The sequence below is a fragment of the Leptodactylus fuscus genome, chromosome 6 (genome assembly GCF_031893055.1).
Source record: "Leptodactylus fuscus isolate aLepFus1 chromosome 6, aLepFus1.hap2, whole genome shotgun sequence".
Taxonomy (NCBI): Eukaryota; Metazoa; Chordata; class Amphibia; order Anura; family Leptodactylidae; genus Leptodactylus; species Leptodactylus fuscus.
Window position 1 is genome coordinate 174,559,642 of NC_134270.1, and position 25,459 is coordinate 174,585,100.

The window sequence follows — 25,459 nt, forward strand, 5'->3', positions numbered from 1 at the left end:
CATACACAAGATGACCCATGAAAGGAGGAATTTGTTACCTTGACGTGATTCCAAGAGCCTCAGCAGTAAAGATTTGCCTTAGATCTCTTTAATTCCTTCCATCTCAAATTATTCTTCACTTTCCACCCCTCCAGATTTCCCCTGTTTTTTTTTACTCGCTTGCTCTGTAGGTTCTGTAGAGCTTGTTTTCTGCTAAAAGAGAATAAATGTAACATCCTCATCTGTTCAGGCTTCTGCGCTATCTTCCAGCTATATGGTACATCGCAGGAAGCCTGTCCTGTTCTTCTTGGTTTGTCTTGTCTGCGTTTGTGTTTTCACTTGTATCATTGTTTCACTCCTAGTTGTCTTCTACCACTTAGAGTAGCTGAGGCAAGAAGGTAGGGACTTCTGACTAGGTCTAGTACTACGGCTCCTTCTCCTTGTCTTCCCTTTTTTCTCTTGGGGATCTAGCAGCAGTCATAAACCTAGCTGGATTCGTAACTGTAAGATAGATTCCCATGACCTTACACTGGACAGCATCCCAAAGACTGAGGACATCCACATCGTAGTGGCCACCACTCCTATTGTTCCGAGACAATACGGGGCTTCCTACCTCCCAGGGTGTTCGATAAATTTCTGAAATTCCTGTAGAAGTGATACTTAGACATTGCCACATCCACTCATATTGGGTTCTACATGTCATCAGTCCTCTTGGCAGCAGCACAGGAAAGGGCAACTCCCTGACAGTGCCAGCCGGTGTACAGGCGCTATACGTTGCCTATGCAGATGGCAATCATTCTCACCTTATTAACCATTGGACCTTTTGATGTTTCTGGGCACCACACTAATCTGTCATAGCTCTGGAACATGATATAAGGATATGCTGCAGCTACAGATGTGACCAGACCTAAAGTTGTTTTCGAATCCCAGGGTTTCTCCTGTTGTCCTGGCTCTTCTCCCCTCTACTTCCTAGTTTTCATCTCAGGCCAACACTTTAGTCCTGAGATGAACAATGTGCTTGCCCTACATTGCACAGTCACTTCCGGATTTACATTCTAAGGTACAAGAGGCTCTACTCCAGCACTGTTGGATCCCTTATACGGGCTCAGCAGCTCAGAGCACTTTGCAAAGAAACAGAAGAGACTACAGGTGGCCGAGCGCAGGGACTGATGTCACTAGCCTGACCACTACAGCTAGATAACAGAGGTGGTCTGAAACCTAGGCAGCTGACTGTAAACCATGAGGGCATATATTCAGCTTTATCTGACATACAGAGCAAGATAGACAAAGCAATGTATTGGGTAACTAAAGCTACAAGTTTTTGTGATCTTACAAAATGTTGTGGAAAGCCCCTGAAGAAGAGGAAGTAATTGTAGATCAGATTATTGAGAAACGCTTCTCAAGAAAATTCTACCTTCAAAATGTGATACTTCCCAGTCTGCGGGAGATTGCAAGAACCTTTGAACAGCTGTAGCAAAGGATAACATTACAATTGATAGCATGCTGCGCAGTGGCGTAACTAGAAACGGCGGTGCCCGTGGTGAACTTTTACCAATGCCTGCCGAAGACGCCAACCACCCCCCTCCCCCCGCATTCCTACGCTCTCTAGTATGCACCATAGTGGCCCCTGTACACACTATTATGCCCCGTGGTGGCCCCTACACACAGTATTATGCCCCACTGTGGACACCTATGAACAATTATTATACTCTGCAATCTTTCCAGACCCTAGAGTATAATAATCGGAGACTGTTGAGCCTCATGAAGGCTTCCAAGCCTGCCATAGGAATATAACTATTGAAGCTTGGCCATGACCAGCCTCAATAGTAATGTAGCGACAGTTGTATTGCAGTCTATAGGACTTGCAATTGAAAGATTGCAGGTTCAAGATCCCGGAGGGGCTAATAAAATAGTAAAAAAAAAAATTAATTAAAGAAACACTAAAAATTCAAATCACCCCCTATCCCTATATCTTAACTAAAAGTAAATAAATTATACATCAGCGTGTCCGAAAATGCCTGGTCTACAAACATATGAATATATATTTTCCCATATGTTGGAGCTGTAGCCGGAAAAAAAAAATCAAAACGGCCAAACCACCATATTTTCTGTTTTGCTTCGCAGAACAAATTTAATAAAAATTCAACACAATATACCCCAAAATAGTATAAATAATAAAAAAAAATATATAGAAAGTTCATCTGGTCCAGCAAAAAAAAAAAAAAAACCCTTGATGCATCCGTGTACATGGAAATATAAAAAGGTTCTGGGTATCAGAATATGGCGACTCCAAGATTTTTAAAAAATTTTTGCAAACTTTTGAATGAATAAATAAGTTTGGTTGTGCTTTCGGTGTATCTGTATACAGGACAAAGCTCAGAGATAAAAGCAAACCTTATATAGTCACAAACACACCAGGGTCATTGTGGTCATGCAGACACAGCGCCCGACAACTTCTCTTGTTAATTTCATTTTGCAGTGCTTGAGTTTGCCAGATGCCGTTCTGGTGTCGCCCACAGCCCTCCAGTAGAGCCTGAAAAGGGCACCAAACATTGACCAGTTGCCAGTGTGATAATCCACTTATTCACATTGATGCCGATTACAGTTCCTGGCCCTATCACTGGTTCTCTGGTTTTCCTTCCTGGGACCACATTTGGTTGGTACTGACTGCTGAATAATCAGAAAACTAAGTCTGTTAGTGCAGGTGCAGAAACTATTAGAAAGTGTCTAAAACACAGACAATTAGGTTTAAAGCAGGTACAGCAGTTTTTTGGTACATATTACACCAGAATTCTGGTGCACTGTTATTAGGCTGTCCCTGTTTTTATCCTTTCCTCAGGGAAAACACAGTTTGATTCAGGTGGCAGTAACCTATCTATCTAAAGGGCTGGTTTGATATGCTGGGTCTGGTGACCTATCTATCTGCAGGACTGGGGTAATATGCTGGTTCTGGTGACACTAACCTATCTATCTGCAGGACTGGGGTAATATGCTGGTCCTGGTGACACTAACCTATCCATCTGCAGGGCTGGGGTGATATGCTGGGTCTGGTGACAGTAACCTATCTATCTGCAGGACTGGGGTGATATGCTGGTTCTGGTGACAGTAACCTATCTGCAGGGCTGGGGTGATGTGCTGGTTCTGGTGACAGTAACCTATCTATCTGCAGGGCTGGGGTGATATGCTGGTTCTGGTGACAGTAACCTATCTATCTGCAGGGCTGGGGTGATATGCTGGTTCTGGTGACAGTATCCTATCTATCTGCAGGGCTGGGGTGATATGCTGGTTCTGGTGACAGTAACCTATCTATCTGCAGGGCTGGGGTGATGTGCTGGTTCTGGTGACACTAACCTATCTATCTGCAGGGCTGGGGTGATATGCTGGTTCTGGTGACAGTAACCTATCTATCTGCAGGACTGGGTGATATGCTGGTTCTGGTGACAGTAACCTATCTGCAGGGCAGGGGTGATATGCTGGTTCTGGTGACAGTAACCTATCTATCTGCAGGGCTGGGGTGATATGCTGGTTCTGGTGACAGTAACCTATCTATCTGCAGGGCTGGGGTGATATGCTGGGTCTGGTGAAACTAACCTATCTATCTGCAGGGCTGGGGTGATATGCTGGTTCTGGTGACAGTAACCTATCTATCTGCAGGGCTGGGTGATATGCTGGTTCTGGTGACAGTAACCTATCTATCTGCAGGGCTGGGGTGATATGCTGGTTCTGGTGACAGTAACCTATCTATCTGCAGGGCTGGGGTGATATGCTGGTTCTGGTGACAGTAACCTATCTATCTGCAGGGCTGGGGTGATATGCTGGGTCTGGTGACAGTAACCTATCTATCTGCAGGGCTGGGGTGATATGCTGGTTCTGGTGACACTAACCTATCTATCTGCAGGGCTGGGATGATATGCTGGTTCTGGTGACACTGACCTATCTATCTGCAGGGCTGGGGTGATATGCTGGGGTCTGGTGACAGTAACCTATCTATCTGCAGGGCTGGGATGATATGCTGGTTCTGGTGACACTAACCTATCTATCTGCAGGGCTGGGGTGATATGCTGGGTCTGGTGACAGTAACCTATCTATCTGCAGGACTGGGGTGATATGCTGGTTCTGGTGACAGTAACCTATCTATCTGCAGGGCTGGGGTGATATGCTGGTCTGGTGACACTAACCTATCTATCTGCAGGGCTGGGGTGATATGCTGGTTCTGGTGACAGTAACCTATCTATCTGCAGGGCTGGGGTGATATGCTGGTTCTGGTGTCAGTAACCTATCCATCTGCAGGGCTGGGGTGATATGCTGGTTCTGGTGTCAGTAACCTATCTATCTGCAGGGCTGTGGTGATATGCTGGTTCTGGTGACAGTAACCTATCTATCTGCAGGGCTGGGGTGATATGCTGGGTCTGGTGACAGTAACCTATCTATCTGCAGGGCTGGGGTGATATGCTGGGTCTGGTGACAGTAACCTATCTATCTGCAGGGCTGGGGTGATATGCTGGTTCTGGTAACAGTAACCTATCTATCTGCAGGACTGGGGTGATATGCTGGTTCTGGTGACAGTAACCTATCTATCTGCAGGGCTGGGGTGATATGCTGGTTCTGGTGTCAGTAACCTATCTATCTGCAGGGCTGGGGTGATATGCTGGTTCTGGTGTCAGTAACCTATCCATCTGCAGGGCTGGGGTGATATGCTGGTTCTGGTGACAGTAACCTATCTATCTGCAGGGCTGGGGTGATATGCTGGGTCTGGTTACCCTAAGGGTTGACATGAAAATAATGCAATCACAGGTCCCTTGCAGTGGGCTTGGGTTGTCACACTGTATTTCAATATCAGAAAATGTGATTTTTTTTATTTTTAGATAAAAATGTGCTCTTCCTTACCTTTCATCTTGGAGACATCATGTGCTTGACATGGACATATATGGATGGGTTAACACTTATCCCTTCTCTAGTTTGATAAATTAATTAAGTATATTACAAAGTGTTCACCAAACATCCCCAAAAACCAATAGCAAAAAAAAAAAAAAAAAAAATGGAGTCACACTTTAAGAGTAGCCTTGTGTTGTGATATTGTATGACAATATGATGTCTTATGTGTGTTCTCTTAGTGGTGGTTTTATTAATTGCAGCTTCTCAAGGATCCCACAATAGTTTATTAAACTGTTTTTATAAGAAATCTGAGCTCAGCAGTGAAGATCACTCAGATTTCCCTTGAGACTTTCCTAAGTGAGTGAAATGTGGGAACTAAAGGGATATGCAGCACAAAGAGAAGGCACAAAGTCATAGAGATAGATAGATAGATAGATAGATAGATAGATAGATAGATAGATAGATAGATAGGAGATAGATAGATAGATAGATAGATAGATTAGTGTCACCAGAACAAGCAGGGGGCATCTTGTGCTTACTAGTAGAGATGAGTGAACACTAAAATGTTCGAGGTTCGAAATTCAATTCGAACAGCCGCTCACTGTTCGTGTGTTCGAACGGGTTTCGAACCCCATTATAGTCTATGGGGAACAGATACTCGTTAAGGGGGAAACCCAAATCCGTGTCTGGAGGGTCACCAAGTCCACTATGACACCCCAGGAAATGATACCAACACCCTGGAATGACACTGGGACAGCAGGGGAAGCATGTCTGGGGGCATCTAACACACCAAAGACCCTCTATTACCCCAACATCACAGCCTAACAACTACACACTTTACACACTCAATACCACCTCTCTGACAGTAGGAAAACACCTTGAAACATGTGTATTTGGCACTTGCAGTGAGGAGAGCTTGTCACCAGCAGTGAATTTGGCCCTTGTAGTAAGTTGAGGTTGGCACCAACATTTGTTTTGAAAATCAGGGCGGATTGAGCCTCTAACCAGCAGAGTTTTGGCAAATTCATGGTGGAGGGAGCCTCTAAAAACCCCAGTTTGGACCAATTCATGGTGGAGGGAGCCTCTAAAAACCCCAGTTTGGGCAAATTCATGGTGGAGGGAGCCTCTAAAACCCCCAGTTTGGACCAATTCATGGTGGAGGGAGCCACTAAACAGCCAAGTTTTAGGAAATTCATGGTGGAGGGAGCCTCTAAAAACCCCAGTTTGGGCAAATTCATGGTGGAGGGAGCCTCTAACCAGCCCAGTTTGGAACAATTCATGGTGGAGGGAGCCTCTAAACAGCCAAGTTTGGACCAATTCATGGTGGATTGAGCCTCTAAACAGCCAAGTTTTGGGAAATTCATGGTGGAGGGAGCCTCTAACCAGCCCAGTTTGGACCAATTCATGGTGGAGGGAGCCTCTAAACAGCCAAGTTTTGGGAAATTCATGGTGGAGGGAGGCTCTAAAAACCCCAGTTTGGGCAAATTCATGGTGGAGGGAGACTCTAACCAGCCCAGTTTGGACCAATTCATGGTGGAGGGAGCCTCTAAACAGCCAAACTATGGGAAGTTCATGGTGGAGGGAGCCTCTAAACAGCCAAGTTTTGGAAAATTCATGGTGGAGGGAGCCTCTAAAAACCCCAGTTTGGGCAAATTCATGGTGGAGGGAGCCTCTAAAACCCCCAGTTTGGACCAATTCATGGTGGAGGGAGCCTCTAAACAGCCAAGTTTTGGGAAATTCATGGTGGAGGGAGCCTCTAAAAACCCCAGTTTGGACCAATTCATGGTGGAGGGAGCCTCTAACCAGCCCAGTTTGGACCAATTCATGGTGGAGGGAGCCTCTAACCAGCCCAGTTTGTACCAATTCATGGTGGAGGGAGCCTCTAAACAGCCAAGTTTTGGGAAATTCATGGTGGAGGGAGCCTCTAAAAACCCCAGTTTGGACCAATTCATGGTGGAGGGAGCCTCTAAAAACCCCAGTTTGGCCAAATTCATGGTGGAGGGAGCCTCTAACCAGCCCAGTTTGGACCAATTCATGGTGGAGGGAGCCACTAAACAGCCAAGTTTTAGGAAATTCATGGTGGAGGGAGCCTCTAAAAACCCCAGTTTGGGCAAATTCATGGTGGAGGGAGCCTCTAACCAGCCCAGTTTGGAACAATTCATGGTGGAGGGAGCCTCTAAACAGCCAAGTTTGGACCAATTCATGGTGGATTGAGCCTCTAAACAGCCAAGTTTTGGGAAATTCATGGTGGAGGGAGCCTCTAACCAGCCCAGTTTGGACCAATTCATGGTGGAGGGAGCCTCTAAACAGCCAAACTATGGGAAGTTCATGGTGGAGGGAGCCTCTAAACAGCCAAGTTTTGGAAAATTCATGGTGGAGGGAGCCTCTAAAAACCCCAGTTTGGGCAAATTCATGGTGGAGGGAGCCTCTAACCAGCCCAGTTTGGACCAATTCATAGTGGAGGGAGCCTCTAAACAGCCAAACTATGGGAAGTTCATGGTGGAGGGAGCCTCTAAACAGCCAAGTTTTGGGAAATTCATGGTGGAGGGAGCCTCTAAAAACCCCAGTTTGGCCAAATTCATAGTGGAGGGAGCCTCTAACCAGCCCAGTTTGGACCAATTCACGGTGGATTGAGCCTCTAAATCGCCAAGTTTTGGGAAATTCATGGTGGAGGGAGCCTCTAAAAACCCCAGTTTGGGCAAATTCATGGTGGAGGGAGCCTCTAACCAGCCCAGTTTGGACCAATTCATGGTGGAGGGAGCCTCTAAACAGCCAAGTTTTGGGAAATTCATGGTGGAGAGAGCCTCTAAAAACCCCAATTTGGCCAAATTCATAGCGGAGGGAGCCTCTAACCAGCCCAGTTTGGACCAATTCATGGTGGAGGGAGCCTCTAAACAGCCATGTTTTGGGAAATTCATGGTGGAGGGAGCCTCTAAAAACCCCAGTTGGGCAAATTCATGGTGGAGGGAGCCTCTAACTAGCAGAGTTGTGGGAAATCAGGGTGGAGGGAGCCTCTAACCAGCAGAGTTGTGGGAAATCAGGGTGGAGGGAGCCTCTAACCAGCAGAGTTGGGGGAAATCAGGGTGGAGGGAGCCTCTAACCAGCAGAGTTGGGGGAAATCAGGGTGGAGGGAGCCTCTAACCAGCAGAGTTGGGGGAAATCAGGGTGGAGGGAGCCTAGTATTAGCAGAATTGTGCAATGCTTATGGTGGATGAGTATGAGGATGAGGAGGAATTGGAGAGGTTGAGCACAGACATGGAGTTTCATGTTGGGGTGCTTTACACAGGTGGGCACAAAAATGAAGGCTCTCTCAGCTGACAGACGGGTGCGCTTGTCAGTGATGATGCCACCGGCTGCACTGAACACCCTCTCAGATAGGACGCTGGCGGCAGGACAGGACAGCACCTCCAAGGCATATAGGGCAAGTTCAAGCCACAGGTCCAACTTCGACACCCAATACGTGTAGGGCGCAGAGGGATCGGAGAGGACAGGGCTGTGGTCGGAAAGGTATTCCCGCAACATGCGCCTATACTTCTCACGCCTAGTGACACTAGGACCCTCCGTGGTGGCACTTTGGCGAGGGGGTGCCATCAAGGTGTCCCAGACCTTAGACAGTGTGCCCCTCGTTTGTGTGGACCGGTGAGAACTTGGTCGCCTACTGGAGGAACTGCCCTCCCTGCCACCAACGTCACATGCTGGAAACATCTCCATCATATTCTGCACCAATTGCTTGTGGCAAGCATTGATGCGATTGGCCCTCCCCTCTACCGGAATAAAAGAGGAGATGTTGTTTTTATACCGGGGGTCAAGGATAGCAAAGATCCAGTACTGGTTGTCCTCCATGATTTTGACAATACGCGTGTCGGTTGTAAAGCACCCCAACATGAACTCAGCCATGTCTGCCACAGTGTTAGTTGGCATGACTCCTCTGGCCCCACCGGAAAGTTCAATCTCCATTTCCTCCTCATCGTCCATGTCTACCCATCCGCGCTGCAACAATGGGACGATTCGAAGTTGCCCGGAAGCCTCCTGTATCACCATCACATCATCGGACAACTCTTCTTCCTCCTCCTCCTCCTCCTCTTCCTCCTCCTCCATTAAACGCGATGAAGCGGACAGATGTGTGGACCTACTCTCCAGCTGTGACGGATCGGATGCTATCCCTGACTCCTCTGTGTGATCTGAGTTATCCCTGATGTCAATCAGGGATTCTCTCAGAACACACAAGAGCGGGATTGTAAGGCTCACCATCGCATCCTCAGAGCTCACCCTCCTTGTGGACTCCTCAAACACCCGTAGGATGTCACAAAGGTCTCTCATCCATGGCCACTCATGGATGAGAAACTGAGGCAGCTGACTTTGTGGCACCCTAGGGTTTTGTAGCTGGTATTCCATCAAAGGTCTCTGCTGCTCAACTACTCTATTCAACATCTGAAACGTTGAGTTCCAGCGTGTGGGGACGTCGCACAAAAGCCGGTGTTGTGGCACATGCAGGCGTTGCTGGAGAGATTTTAAGCTAGCAGCGGCTACTGTCGACTTGCGAAAGTGGGCGCACATGCGCCGCACTTTCACCAGTAGCTCTGGAACATTGGGGTAGCTCTTTAGGAAACGTTGCACCAATAGGTTGAAGACCTGGGCCAGGCATGGAACATGTTGGAGTCCGGCAAGCTCCAGAGCTGCTACCAGGTTCCGGCCGTTATCACAAACGACCATGCCTGGGCCCAGGTGCAGCGGCTCAAACCATATTGCCTTCTCATCGAGGAGGGCATCCCTCACCTCGGAGGCAGTGTGCTGTCTGTCCCCCAAGCTGATCAGCTTCAGCACGGCCTGCTGACGTCTACCAACGCCAGTGCTGCAACGTTTCCAACTCGTAGCTGGGGTCAATCTAACAGCGGAGGAGGAGGCAGTGGCGGAGGAGGAGGCGGAGGAGGAGGCGGTGGAGGAGGAGGAGGCGGTGGAGGAGGAGGAGGGAGGTGTTCTTCTCGTGTCCCTGCCAGGAATGTTAGGCGGGGAGACGAGGTACACCGGGCCAGTTTGGGAAGCAGTCCCAGCCTCAACTACATTCACCCAGTGTGCCGTCAGTGAAATGTAGCATCCCTGTCCGCATGCACTTGTCCACGCGTCGGTGGTCAAGTGGACCTTTGTGCAAAGCGCGGAACTAAGGGCCCGCCTGATGTTGAGTGACACGTGCTGGTGCAAGGCGGGGACGGCACACCGGGAGAAGTAGTGACGGCTAGGGACAGCATAGCGAGGTGCCGCAGTTGCCATCAGGTCCAGGAAGGCGGGAGTTTCAACAAGCCGGAACGCCAACATCTCCTGGGCCAGCAGTTTAGCGATGTTGGCGTTCAAGGCTTGCACGTGTGGGTGGTTAGCGGTGTATTTCTGCCGCCGCTCCAATGTCTGAGAGATGGTGGGTTGTTGTAAAGAAGCGCCTGATGGTGCCTTTGATGGTGCAGGAGAAGGAGATAAGACAGGAACAGGGGAGGATGAGGAAGAAGTCAATAAAGTGGCGGAGGCAGATGAAGTGGTGTCCTGGCTCGTCCTCTGGAGTGCATCGCCAGCACAGTCAGCAGTGGCAGTGGCAGAGGCAGAGGCAGTGGCAGTGGCGTGAACGGCAGGCGGCCTTTGTCCTGCCGTTGCTGCCTGCCACTGATTCCAGTGCTTGGATTCCAAATGACGGCGCATTGAAGTGGTGGACAGGTTGCTCTATTCAGAGCCCCTAATCAATTTTGAGAGGCAAATTGTGCAGACAACACTATATCTGTCCTCGGTGCATTCCTTGAAAAAACTCCACACCTTCGAGAAACGTGCCCTCAAGGTGGGAGTTTTTCGGGGCTGGGTACGAACTGGAACATCTTGGGAGATTCCGGGTGTGGCCTGGCTTCGCCTAAGCTGCTGACCTCTGCCTCTGCCTCTAGCTACCCTTTTTGGTGCTGCACCTGCCTCAACATCCACACTACTTTCCCCGCTTGACATCCCCCCTGTCCAGGTCGGGTCAGTGTCCTCATCATCCACCACTTCCTCTTCCAACTCCTGTCTCATCTCCTCCCACACAATGCGCAGGTCAACTGGATGCCCTGACGGCAACTGCGTCACATCATCGTCGATGAGGGTGGGTTGCTGGTCATCCACCACCAAATCGAACGGAGATGGAGGAGACTCTAGTGTTTGAGCATCTGGACACAGATGCTCCTCTGTTAGGTTCGTGGAATCGCGACGTGGAGGGGCAGGTTGAGGGACAATGAAAGGAGCGGAGAACAGCTCTGGGGAGCAGGGACAGTTGGGGTTATTGTTCTGTGAAGCTTGGGAATTTTGGGAGGAAGGAGGACAAGACTGTTGGGTAATAGGAGGAGAGGAGGCAGAATCTGACTGGCTGCTGGACAATGTGCTGTAAGCGTTATCCGACAGCCATTGCAAGACCTGTTCCTAGTTCTCGGGCCTACTAAGGTTTGTACCCTGCAGTTTAGTTAATGTGGCAAGCAACCCTGGCACTGTGGAGTGGCGCAATGCTTGCTGCCCCACAGGAGTAGGCACGGGACGCCCTGTGGCTTCACTGCTACCTTGCTCCCCAGAAGCATTCCCCCGACCTCGCCCACGGCCTCGTCCACGTCCCTTTCCGGGAGCCTTGCGCATTTTGAATTCCCAGTCAGAAACTGGCACTATATAGCAATAGCAAGAAATGAGGGTATTTGTAACCCCAATATATTCTTTGAATTCCCAGTCAGACAATGGCACTATATAGCAGTAGCAAGAAATGAGGGTATTTGTAACCCCAATATATTATTGGAATTCCCAGTCAGACAAAGGCACTATATAGCAGTAGCAAGAAATGAGGGTATTTGTAACCCCAATATATTCTTTGAATTCCCAGTCAGAAACTGGCACTATATGGCAGTAGCAAGAAATGGGGGTATTTGTAAACCCAATATATTATTGGAATTCCCAGTCAGACAAAGGCACTATATACCAGTAGCAAGAAATGAGGGTATTTGTAAACCCAATATATTCTTTGAATTCCCAGTCAGACAATGGCACTATATACCAGTAGCAAGAAATGAGGGTATTTGTAACCCCAATATATTCTTTGAATTCCCAGTCAGACAATGGCACTATATGGCAGTAGCAAGAAATGAGGGTATTTGTAAACCCAATATATTCTTTGAATTCCCAGTCAGACAATGGCACTATATGGCAGTAGCAAGAAATGAGGGTATTTGTAAACCCAATATAGTCTTTGAATTCCCAGTCAGACAATGGCACTATATGGCAGTAGCAAGAAATGAGGGTATTTGTAAACCCAATATATTATTGGAATTCCCAGTCAGACAATGCACTATATGGCAGTAGCAAGAAATGAGGGTATTTGTAACCCCAATATATTCTTTGAATTCCCAGTCAGACAATGGCACTATATACCAGTAGCAAGAAATGAGGGTATTTGTAACCCCAATATATTCTTTGAATTCCCAGTCAGACAATGGCACTATATGGCAGTAGCAAGAAATGAGGGTATTTGTAACCCCAATATATTCTTTGAATTCCCAGTCAGACAATGGCACTATATAGCAGTAGCAAGAAATGAGGGTATTTGTAAACCCAATATATTCTTTGAATTCCCAGTCAGACAAAGGCACTATATGGCAGTAGCAAGAAATGAGGGTATTTGTAAACCCAATATATTATTGGAATTCCCAGTCAGACAATGCACTATATGGCAGTAGCAAGAAATGAGGGTATTTGTAACCCCAATATATTATTGGAATTCCCAGTCAGACAATGCACTATATGGCAGTAGCAAGAAATGAGGGTATTTGTAAACCCAATATATTCCTGGAATTCCCAGTCAGACAATGGCACTATATGGCAGTAGCAAAAATAGTGGGTGTATATAGCCCCAATTCTATTGCTAGGGGACTTGCAAGGTATTTCTGGGGTGAAGGTGGGGGGGCACACCGTTGGAACGGGGATTTGGGGTGTATATATAGGGTATACGGGAATACACTGTCAGTGTATTCCTTTCAGTATCCGTGGAAAGCTGGGTTGCGGCGATTGAGCCCGTCAGTGACACGTTACACTGACAAGCTTCTCCCTGGAATTTAGCTCTTACAAGAGCTGTTGGTTGTCTTCTCCTTCCTATCCTAGCCTGTCCCTGCCTACCCAGAATCTAACCCCTAGCTAACTGGACGGAAACCTCCGTCCCCGGTGAATTGCAAGCTCAGAATGACGCGAACCTGGGCGGCGCTGTTCTTTTAAATTAGAGGTCACATGTTTTCGGCAGCCAATGGGTTTTTCCTACTTTTTTCAACATCACCGGTGTCGTAGTTCCTGTCCCACCTACCCAGCGCTGTTATTGGAGCAAAAAAGGCGCCAGGGAAGGTGGGAGGGGAATCGAGTAATGGCGCACTTTACCACGCGGTGTTCGATTCGATTCGAACATGCCGAACAGCCTAATATCCGATCGAACATGAGTTCGATAGAACACTGTTCGCTCATCTCTAGTCATTACTGATGATGAGTCCTTGGTGTTTAGGACCTCTGGATAGCTCCATGCATCGTATAAGTACCATACAGTGCCGGATATCTCTGAGTCCCCATCAGGAGTATATGTACAAGGAATCTCCTCACAGGAGCCGATCAGAGCCGTCATTGTAGAAGGGAACGTCCATCGCTGACCTACAGAACCCAGATAGAAGCCTGGAAACAATCAGCAGGACATGAGGGCGGAGTCACAGAATCTCATTCTATCGGATTATTCTGTCATTGTGAGACTATTTACCTTGACAGATGAGGAGAAGATAAATCTGCTTCACAGACTCCATTCTAATGTAAGATATGAATAGAGACAATAATGTGGTACATATATTCTGCTCTGTGTTGGGGCTATTGTCACCCACCACACCTTTGTCCAGCCCAGGTTGCAGGGTAGAGAATATGCAATTTATGGGTTGGAATCCAACCCAGGACTCAGGCACTGCAAAACAACAATGCTAACCAATGAGCTATCATGCCACCCACTCGTTTGATGGAACACTACCCGTCTTATCTATAGGCCACATATTATAGAGGAGGAGCTGAGCATAGTGATGTTACCATCACGAGAAACTTCTAAGCAAATGCCCTTGATTAATTAATAAAATAAAGTAGTATGACCACCTCTATAAAGCAGAGGTTTGGGCAGTTTGCTGATCTGGGGTATGTTAGCACAATATCAAAGAGGAAAGACATCAGCAATGATCTTAGAAAGGCAATTGTTGATATTCATCAGTCTTGGGAAGGTAATAAGGCCATTTCTATACAATTTGCAGTGCATTATTACACAGTGAGAAATATTCACACATGGAAAAGCAGTTGACAATCTTCGCAGGAGTGGATGGCCCAGCAAAGTCACCAAAATTTATGACTTGGCAATAAACAAAAAATACAAAAGTTACACCTGAGACTCTACAGGTCTCAATTAGTATGCTAAATGTGAGGGAGTGTCTTCTTTATGAAAAAGAACAAACACAAAGACAAACCACTCCTGGAACAAACGTCTTTGGACAGACTAGACCACAGTGGAGATGCACAGTGTAAGAAAATGGCTCAAATCATGTATTTCTCTAGTTCCACCCAATTCTGATATTTTTTCTAAATTCTCAGTACATCATACATAGTATTAAATGACACAATAACACTACAGCCATGGCCAAAAGTTTTGAGAATGATACAAATATAAATTTTTACAAAGTCTACTGCTTCAGTTGTTCTAATGGCAATTTGCATATACTCCAGAATGTTATAAAGAGTGATCAGCTTAACTGCAGTTACTTGCAAAGTCAATATTTGCCTAGAAAATGAACTTTATCCCCCAAAAACACATTTCAACATCATTGCAGCCCTGCCTTAAAAGGACCAGCTAACATCGTTTCAGTGATTGCTCCATTAACACAGGTGTGTGTGTTGATGAGGACAGGGCTGTACATCAATCTATCATGATTAAGTAAGAATGACACCACTGGACACTTTAAAAGGAGGCTGCTTCTTGGCATCATTGTTTCTCTTCTCTTAACCATGGTTATCTCTAAAGAAACACGTGCAGTCATCATTGCACTGCACAAAAATGGCCTAACAGGGAAGAGTATCGCAGCTAGAAAGATTGCACCTCAGTCAACAATCTATCGCATCATCAAGAACTTCAAGGAGAGAGGTTCCATTGTTGGCAAAAAGGCTCCAGGGCACCCAAGAAAGACCAGCAAGCGCCAGGACCGTCTCTTAAAAGTGTTTCAGCTGCAGGATCGGGCTACCAGCAGTGCAGAGCTTGCTCAGGAATAGCAGCAGGCAGGTGTGAGTGCATCTGCACGCACTGTGAGGCGGAGACTCTTGGAGCAAGGCCTGGTCTCAAGGAGGGCACCAAAGAAGCCACTTCTCTCCAGAAAAAAACATCAGGGACAGACTGATATTCTGCAAGAGATACAGGGAGTGGACTGCTGAGGACTGGGGTAAAGTCATTTTCTCTGATGAATCCCCTTTTCGATTGTTTGGGACATCTGGAAAACAGCTTATTCGGAGAAGACGAGGTGAGCGCTACCACCAGTCTTGTCTCATGCCAACTGTAAAGCATCCTGAAACCATTCATGTGTGGGGTTGCTTCTCAGCCAAGGGAATCGGCTCTCTCACAGTCTTGCCTAAAAACACAGCCATGAATTAAGAATGGGACCAGAATGTCCTCCAAGGTCAACTTCTCCCAACCGTCCAAGAGCAGTTTGGCGATCAACAATGCCTTTTCCAGCGTGATGGAGCACCTTGCCATAAAGCAAAGGTGATAACTAAATGGCTCAGGGAACAAAACAGAGAGATTTTGGGTCCATGGCCTGGAAACTCCCCAGATCTTAATCCCATTGAGAACTTGTGGTCAATCAACAAGAGACGGGTGGACAAACAAAAACCTACAAATTCTGACAAAATGCAAGCATTGATTGTGCAAGAATGGACGGCTATCAGTCAGGATTTGGTCCAGAAGTTGATTGAGAGCATGCCAGGGAGAATTGCAGAGGTCCTGAAGAAGAAGGGGCAACACTGCAAATATTGCAACGCTGCATTAACTCATTCTAACTGTCACTATAAGCTTTTATTACTCAGAGTATGATTGCAATTCTATTTCTGTATGTGATTAAAACATCTGACAAACACACATAAAAACCAGAGGGAGCAGATCATGTGACAATAGAAGATTTGTGTCATTCTCAAAACTTTTGGCCATAACTGTATTACCAAATATAATTTACCTTGCAAAAAAAAAGACCTCCTTCGGCTCTGTGAGTGGCTTTTGGAAAGCAGTGAGCAAAAAATGAAATTGCACAACTACAAAAATGGTGGTGTTATGTAAGTCACTCATCGATTTGGGGAAAAACAACTTTGAAGTTCAAGCAAATGAGGCAGTTGGTACAAGCACTGAACAAAATGTATCAAGATCCTCAATCCAGAATTCTGATGTACAAAAAGCAACTTTTTTTAGATCATTTTCACAAAAATTTGCAACATTTTGCAACTTTTGATATTTGGTGTCAAGGATGCCAATGTCTTCAATGTCTCCCCCATAGTGTGACATCTGGGAATGACATTGTATCAGATCTCAGTAGTTACAGATATGCCGGATACTCAGGGCATGGGCTCTATAGAACTGGTCATAAGTCGCCTATAGATCTTTAGTGACAAATAATTATTACTTACATGCCGAGGGTCCAGTACGACGAGACCTGGTGCAATTCTTTGCAAGTGACCGAGCTATTTCCTGAGATATATAACATTTGGGTAAATTCAGACCCTCAGCCAGGAAACTGTGTTGTAGCAGATGTAAAGGTCTCTGGACCTTGTGTTTTTTTTTCACACCCTGATCAATGAGTATTTAAGAACATACAGAAAATGTAACACTATTATATCCACCTATAAGCCATACTTTGTATATATATCTATACACCACACCTGCTTTACTCATAGGGATATGTGTTTTATACATGAACTCAATTGTATATTAGTATAGGGTAACTCCAATGATAATATTTCAAGTATCTGTTATAGGGGTTGTCCAGATTCTTTGTATTGATGACCTATCCACATGGCAGGTCATCAATGAGAGGTCAATGGTGGTCCAACACCCAAGACTAGAGATGAGCGAACACTAAAATGTTCGAGGTTCGAAATTCGATTCGAACAGCCGCTCACTGTTCGAGTGTTCGAATGGGTTTCGAACCCCATTATAGTCTATGGGGAACATAAACTCGTTAAGGGGGAAACCCAAATTCGTGTCTGGAGGGTCACCAAGTCCACTATGACACCCCAGGAAATGATACCAACACCCTGGAATGACACTGGGACAGCAGGGGAAGCATGTCTGGGGGCATAAAAGTCACTTTATTTCATGGAAATCCCTGTCAGTTTGCGATTTTCGCAAGCTAACTTTTCCCCATAGAAATGCATTGGCCAGTGCTGATTGGCCAGAGTACGGAACTCGACCAATCAGCGCTGGCTCTGCTGGAGGAGGCGGAGTCTAAGATCGCTCCACACCAGTCTCCATTCAGGTCCGACCTTAGACTCCGCCTCCTCCGGCAGAGCCAGCGCTGATTGGCCGAAGGCTGGCCAATGCATTCCTATGCGAATGCAGAGACTTAGCAGTGCTGAGTCAGTTTTGCTCAACTACACATCTGATGCACACTCGGCACTGCTACATCAGATGTAGCAATCTGATGTAGCAGAGCCGAGGGTGCACTAGAACCCCTGTGCAAACTCAGTTCACGCTAATAGAATGCATTGGCCAGCGCTGATTGGCCAATGCATTCTATTAGCCCGATGAAGTAGAGCTGAATGTGTGTGTTAAGCACACACATTCAGCACTGCTTCATCACGCCAATACAATGCATTAGCCAGTGCTGATTGGCCAGAGTACGGAATTCGGCCAATCAGCGCTGGCTCTGCTGGAGGAGGCGGAGTCTAAGGTCGGACCTGAATGGAGACTGGTGTGGAGCGATCTTAGACTCCGCCTCCTCCAGCAGAGCCAGCGCTGATTGGCCGAATTCCGTACTCTGGCCAATCAGCACTGGCCAATGCATTCTATTAGCCCGATGAAGTAGAGCTGAATGTGTGTGCTTAGCACACACATTCAGCTCTACTTCATCAGGCTAATAGAATGCATTGGCCAATCAGCGCTGGCCAATGCATTCTATTAGCTTGATGAAGCAGAGTGTGCACAAGGGTTCAAGCGCACCCTCGGCTCTGATGTAGCAGAGCCGAGGGTGCACAAGGGTTCAAGTGCACCCTCGGCTCTCCTACATCAGAGCCGAGGGTGCGCTTGAACCCTTGTGCAGCCTCGGCTCTGCTACATCAGAGCCGAGGGTGCGCTTGAACCCTTGTGCACACTCTGCTTCATCAAGCTAATAGAATGCATTGGCCAGAACTGATTGGCCAGAGTACGGAATTCGGCCAATCAGCGCTGGCCAATGCATCCCTATGGGAAAAAGTTTATCTCACAAAAATCACAATTACACACCCGATAGAGCCCCAAAAAGTTATTTTTAATAACATTCCCCCCTAAATAAAGGTTATCCCTAGCTATCCCCGCCTGTACAGCTATCCCTGTCTCATAGTCACAAAGTTCACATTCTCATATGACCCGGATTTGAAATCCACTATTCGTCTAAAATGGAGGTCACCTGATTTCGGCAGCCAATGACTTTTTCCAATTTTTTTCAATGCCCCCAGTGTCGTAGTTCCTGTCCCACCTCCCCTGCGCTGTTATTGGTGCAAAAAAGGCGCCAGGGAAGGTGGGAGGGGAATCGAATTTTGGCGCACTTTACCACGCGGTGTTCGATTCGATTCGAACATGGCGAACACCCTGATATCCGATCGAACATGTGTTCGATAGAACACTGTTCGCTCATCTCTACCCAAGACCCTCCCAGATCAGCTGTTTGAAGGGGACTTGGTGCTCTTAAGTGATTGTCACTGTTTACATTGGATGCCATTCGTTACATAGCAGCTGTGCAATGTAATTATAACCCCGTCCCATTCACTTCTATGGGATAAGGCCATGCAATGTGAATACAGGGAGGGCCATAAGTATGGATCCACCCAGATATGGATACACCCAAGGTCTCCGGATCTCACTCCCTTGGACTTCTATCTCTGGGACCATGTGAAGGCTATGGTGTACTCCGTGAAGACCCAGGATGTGAAGCACCTGAAACAACGGATACAGGAGACCTGTGGTAGCATTTCTTCTGCGGTATTGCTCATGGTGTGTCAAGAGTGGGAGAAGAGAATCGCGTTGACAATTCAACACAACGGGCAGCACTTTGATCACATCATTTAGTGGGTTTCTGTCGTTGCTCCATGTCACAAACATGTTGATAACTCGATAATGAATAAAGCTACATTAAAAGTGAGCAGACCATTGTTTTTTCTTGTGCAATTCTCTGTGTGTTTGATGTGTCACATGACCCCTTTCCCATTGAAAAAAGTAAAGTTGAATCCAAAATGGCGGCTTTGCAGATGGTTGCCATGAGCGTCACCCAGCTTCAAATGTTTCCCCCCTCCTATGTACTAATATGCCACAATCGATAAGGTGATATCATCAACCACTTCTATTTTATCTGGGTATATCCATACTTATGGCCCACCCCGGGTATATCCATACTTATGGCCCACCATGGGTATATCCATACTTATGGCCCACTCTGGGTATATCCATACTTATGGCCCACTCTGGGTATATCCATACTTATGGCCCACCATGGGTATATCCATACTTATGGCCCATCCTGGGTATATCCATACTTATGGCCCACCATGGGTATATCCATACTTATGGCTCACCATGGGTATATCCATACTTATGGCCCATCCTGGGTATATCCATACTTATGGTCCACCCTGGGTATATCCATACTTATGGCCCACCATGGGTATATACATACTTATGGTCCACCCTGGGTATATACATACTTATGGCCCACTCTGGGTATAGCCATACTTATGGCCCACCCTGGGTATATCCATACTTATGGCCCACCATGGGTATATCCATACTTATGGCTCACCATGGGTATATCCATACTTATGGCCCACCCTGGGTATATCCATACTTATGGCCCACCATGGGTATATCCATACTTATGGCCCACCCTGGGTATATCCATACTTATGGCCCACCCTAGGTATATCCATACTTATGGCCCACCCTGGGTATATCCATACCTATGGCCCACCCTGGGTATATCCATACTTATGGCCCATCCTGGGTATATCCATACTTATGGCCCACCCTGTATTATTGTTTACCCCTTTGAGAGCCCATAAAAACCCTTATAGTAAATGTAGAATGTTACAGTCCTGTACTACACAACATTGTAGCAACCATTGCTTAGACTTGTTGTATATTTCCTTCTTATACGTGTCCACATTAAACTTGGAGATTTAATGGGACTGATGGAGTCGGGACCGTCCCACCAATTATTCACAAGCTGCTACGTATCTTCCAAAAAGTCTCCCTAAAGTCTACGGGAACTGTGAATGTTCTTTCAAGTGACTCTAGAACTAGAGATGAGCGAACAGTGTTCTATCGAACACATGTTCGATCGGATATCAGGGTGTTCGCCATGTTCGAATCGAATCGAACACCACGTGGTAAAGTGCGCCAAAATTCGATTCCCCTCCCACCTTCCCTGGCGCCTTTTTTGCACCAATAACAGCGCAGGGGAGGTGGGACAGGAACTACGACACCGGGGGCATTGAAAAAAATTGGAAAAAGTCATTGGCTGCCGAAATCAGGTGACCTCCATTTTAGACGAATAGTGGATTTCAAATCCGGGTCATATGAGAATGTGAACTTTGTGACTATGAGACAGGGATAGCTGTACAGGCAGGGATAGCTAGGGATAACCTTTATTTAGGGGGGAATGTTATTAAAAATAACTTTTTGGGGCTCTATCGGGTGTGTAATTGTGATTTTTGTGAGATAAACTTTTTCCCATAGGGATGCATTGGCCAGCGCTGATTGGCCGAATTCCGTACTCTGGCCAATCAGTGCTGGCCAATGCATTCTATTAGCTTGATGAAGCAGAGTGTGCACAAGGGTTCAAGCGCACCCTCGGCTCTGATGTAGCAGAGCCGAGGCTGCACAAGGGTTCAAGCGCACCCTCGGCTCTGATGTAGGAGAGCCGAGGGTGCACTTGAACCCTTGTGCACCCTCAGCTCTGCTACATCAGAGCCGAGGGTGCGCTTGAACCCTTGTGCACACTCTGCTTCATCAAGCTAATAGAATGCATTGGCCAGCGCTGATTGGCCAATGTATTCTATTAGCCTGATGAATTAGAGCTGAATGTGTGTGCTAAGCACACACATTCAGCTCTACTTCATCGGGCTAATAGAATGCATTGGCCAGCGCTGATTGGCCAGAGTACGGAACTCGACCAATCAGCGCTGGCTCTGCTGGAGGAGGCGGAGTCTAAGATCGCTCCACACCAGTCTCCATTCAGGTCCGACCTTAGACTCCGCCTCCTCCGGCAGAGCCAGCGCTGATTGGCCGAAGGCTGGCCAATGCATTCCTATGCGAATGCAGACTTAGCAGTGCTGAGTCAGTTTTGCTCAACTACACATCTGATGCACACTCGGCACTGCTACATCAGATGTAGCAATCTGATGTAGCAGAGCCGAGGGTGCACTAGAACCCCTGTGCAAACTCAGTTCACGCTAATAGAATGCATTGGCCAGCGCTGATTGGCCAATGCATTCTATTAGCCCGATGAAGTAGAGCTGAATGTGTGTGCTAAGCACACTCATTCAGCACTGCTTCATCACGCCAATACAATGCATTAGCCAGTGCTGATTGGCCAGAGTACGGAATTCGGCCAATCAGCGCTGGCTCTGCTGGAGGAGGCGGAGTCTAAGGTCGGACCTGAATGGAGACTGGTGTGGAGCGATCTTAGACTCCGCCTCCTCCAGCAGAGCCAGCGCTGATTGGTCGAGTTCCGTACTCTGGCCAATCAGCACTGGCCAATGCATTTCTATGGGGAAAAGTTAGCTTGCGAAAATCGCAAACTGACAGGGATTTCCATGAAATAAAGTGACTTTTATGCCCCCAGACATGCTTCCCCTGCTGTCCCAGTGTCATTCCAGGGTGTTGGTATCATTTCCTGGGGTGTCATAGTGGACTTGGTGACCCTCCAGACACGAATTTGGGTTTCCCCCTTAACGAGTTTATGTTCCCCATAGACTATAATGGGGTTCGAAACCCATTCGAACACTCGAACATTGAGCGGCTGTTCGAATCGAATTTCGAACCTCGAACATTTTAGTGTTCACTCATCTCTATCTAGAACATTTTGTCTTGAAACCAAGTCCCCACACTATCAGGATATGCTAACCATAGACATTAAGTGGTCACCTTCCCCATTAGGTGGTCACTTGTAGACACAAATGGGATGTTAGCAATGATTATACCAATTCGCCATGAATTGTGTTGAAACTGGCATCGGGTTGGTTGTTGTGATCAGTTGTGTAATAGGATACAGTAACCATAGCAAGATTTACTGAATGCCCATTGAGAATTCCAATAAGCTCTGTAGAGGTTTCGGTGATACCCAAACACCGACTTAGGCCGCTGCGTTTTACAGTCCCTGGGAAGCGGAAGGGATTTTAGCGAATTCCATTCACACCTTGCAGAAACATTCATGCAACGGAAATGCTGCAATTTCCAAAACCGTGGAAATCGCAGCATATCAATTAAACCTACGGATATGCTGGCGCTATACCCTATAGATATAATGGAAGCGGAAAGTCCGCGGAGGAAACCGTGTAAAAAGCACCATGTGGGGTCTTAGCCTAATATTATACAGCAGGAACTTGCAATTTGCTTTACTACAGTAAAGAAATCTTATCACAAGGATTGTCTGCACAAAAATTTGCTAGTTTGGCCATATGACACATAATGTGTAGGTCTAGTATATAACAACCCAAATCATCCGAGCTCTCAAACATAGTTCTGTAATGTATGAAGGATTGGTTTTATGTGTCCTGGGGCAGCTACAATGTAGAAACCGACCATAACCATAGATATATTCTAGACCTAGATGACTACCAGAATCCATGGATGGCCAATTGCTTCTAATTTTCTAAGTTAAGGGGATATTGTCACTCCTTAGGGAGAGACCACCATATAGGTGTGTGGAGACTTATTAAGCCTTTAGCACTCCACTTCGCAAGGAACCATGGGAAGAATATGCAAATCTGTCTTCCATGATGTAATTAGAAAGTCAGGTGCCTCATTGTTGCAAACCAATAGAGGGCGCTCACTGGAATGTGCAAGCCTTCCAAGAGGCCTTTATTTTGCAATGACACTGAGACTATACCTGGTAATAATCCCAGCGTCATTGCAAAATAAAGGCCTCTTGGAAGGTCGGGCATAATGCTAAAGGGAGCAGCCATTATTGGGTTATTTCACTGGAATTCTGTCATCCTAACTACATCAGGGAAGACAGGCTTGCACATTCCAGTGAGCGCCCTCTATTGGTTTACAACAATGAGGCAGCTTCTGACTTCCTAATTACATCATGGAAGACAGATTTGCATATTCTTCCCATGGTTCTAATTTTCTAGGAAAGTAACATAAAATTTTCCTGCTAAAGTCAATTTATTGAACCTTGTCCATGAACAACGAAGAGGATGTGGATAGTAAATCACTGGCTAGTGAGCTGCTCTGAACACTTACTCAGAATTGAAAAAAAAAATTGGAAAATATATATATATATATATATATATATATATATATATATACTAGCTGGTACCCGCGACTTCGTCTGCGGTGATTGTAGCAGTGGGTATATACAGGCGCGGGTAAGGTTTTCGTACTGTGTATAAGGTATGGGATATGAAATGTAACTTTGTATCTTGTTGTTGCTGTTATTCTGAGAATACGTGAGACTTTTGTGTTGCAGTTACTTTGTATTTGAGCTGCTATATATACGGTGTTGTGAGAAACTTTACATAGTGACTTTGGGACAGAAGTACTTGAAGTTAACCCTTTCCCGCCGATGGCATTTTTGGATTTTCGTTTTTCGTTTTTGACTTCCCTCCTTCTAAACCCCATAGCTTTTTTATTTCTCCGCTCCCAGAGCCATATGAGGTCTTAGTTTTTGCGGGACAAATTTTTCATCATGATGCCACCATTATTTATTCTATATAATGTACTGGGAAGCAGGGAAAAAATTCAGAATGGGGGGGATTTGAAGAAAAAATGCATTTCTGCGACTTTCTTACGGGCTTTGGTTTTACGGCATTCACTGTGCAACCAAAATGACATGTCCCCTGTATTCTGTGTTTCGTTACGATTCCGGGGATACCAAATTTATATGGTTTTATTTACATTTTGACCCCTTAAAAAAAATCCAAAACTGTGTTAAAAATCTTTTTTTGAAAAGTCGCCATATTCCGACAGCCGTAACTTTTTTATACGTGCGTGTACAGGGATGTATAGGGCGTCTTTTTTTGTGGGACGGGGTGTACTTTGTAGTTCTACCATTTTCGAGAAATGTTATTGCGTTGATCACTTTTTATTTAAATTTTTATCATAATCAAAACAGTGAAAAAATGGCGGTTTGGCACTTTTGACCATTTTTCCCGCTACGGCGTTTACCAAACAGGAAAAATATTTGTATAGCTTTGTAGAGCGGGCGATTTCGGACACGGGGATACCTAACATGTATGTGTTTCACAGTTTTTAACTATTTTTATATGTGTTCTAGGGAAAGGGGGGTGATTTGAATTTTTAATCCTTTTTATTTGTTTGTATTTTTTTTTTTACTTTCTTTAAACTTTTTTTTTTGCATTTATTAGACCGCCTAGGGGTATTGACATGGGTGCGCGGTGTCGCGGACTGTCAGAGCGGTGGGGTCGGCAAATATGGCTGCTCCGGGGCGTTAAAGAGCGCCTCCTGGAGTATCGTTAAGGTGAGGGGCAAAGTGGTAAAGTCTATGTATATGAGATTGTGTGGGGTTAGGGGCGAGGCTGCAGAGGGCAATATGAATTTTGTGGCTTGCTATGGTCCAAAGTGTGTGAGATTGCAGAGATGGTGGTGTGAGTTTGGGGTTTGTGGGGGTCCTGGCACAAATGTATGTGCGGTATTGTGACGAAAAGTAGCCTATTGCGCAATCGGGTGTATTAACTATGTTTGTGGAAAATTTCAGCCAAATCGGTCGAGCAGGTTTTGCGTGATTGAGGAACAAACATCCGAACATCCAAACTCACAAACCCACAAACTTTCACATTTATAATATTAATAGGATATATGTATTTATTTATATTTCATTGCCACCAAGTTTATTACAATTCACTTAAAATTAGAAAATAAACAACTTTTGTAATAAAATTCCATATTTTGTGCACACAGCCCACTGTACATAAAATGGGAGCCCAATTGTAAAGCTATAAGTGGCGCCCCTATATACTACATGTCCAATTTTCCCCGATTCTGTCATCAGAGGTCTCATTTTTATGGTCAAGAACTCAAAAGCCCCTGTGAAGTTCTAAAAAATTTCTGTGCTAATAAATATATAGATAAATACGTGTACGTGGGCTA

General features: G+C 46.1%; 1 protein-coding gene across 1 annotated transcript in view; it reads right to left on the reverse strand.

Annotated features, from left to right (window-relative positions):
- Positions 1-5,181: 5,181 nt before the first annotated feature.
- The window catches only part of LOC142210156 (myelin-associated glycoprotein-like), a 37,839-nt gene continuing 17,561 nt past the window's right edge, over positions 5,182-25,459 (reverse strand). Inside the window, exon 7 of the mRNA XM_075279182.1 lies at positions 5,182-5,229. Coding sequence (XP_075135283.1) covers positions 5,182-5,229 — 48 coding nt within the window. The remainder of the gene's footprint in view (positions 5,230-25,459) is intronic.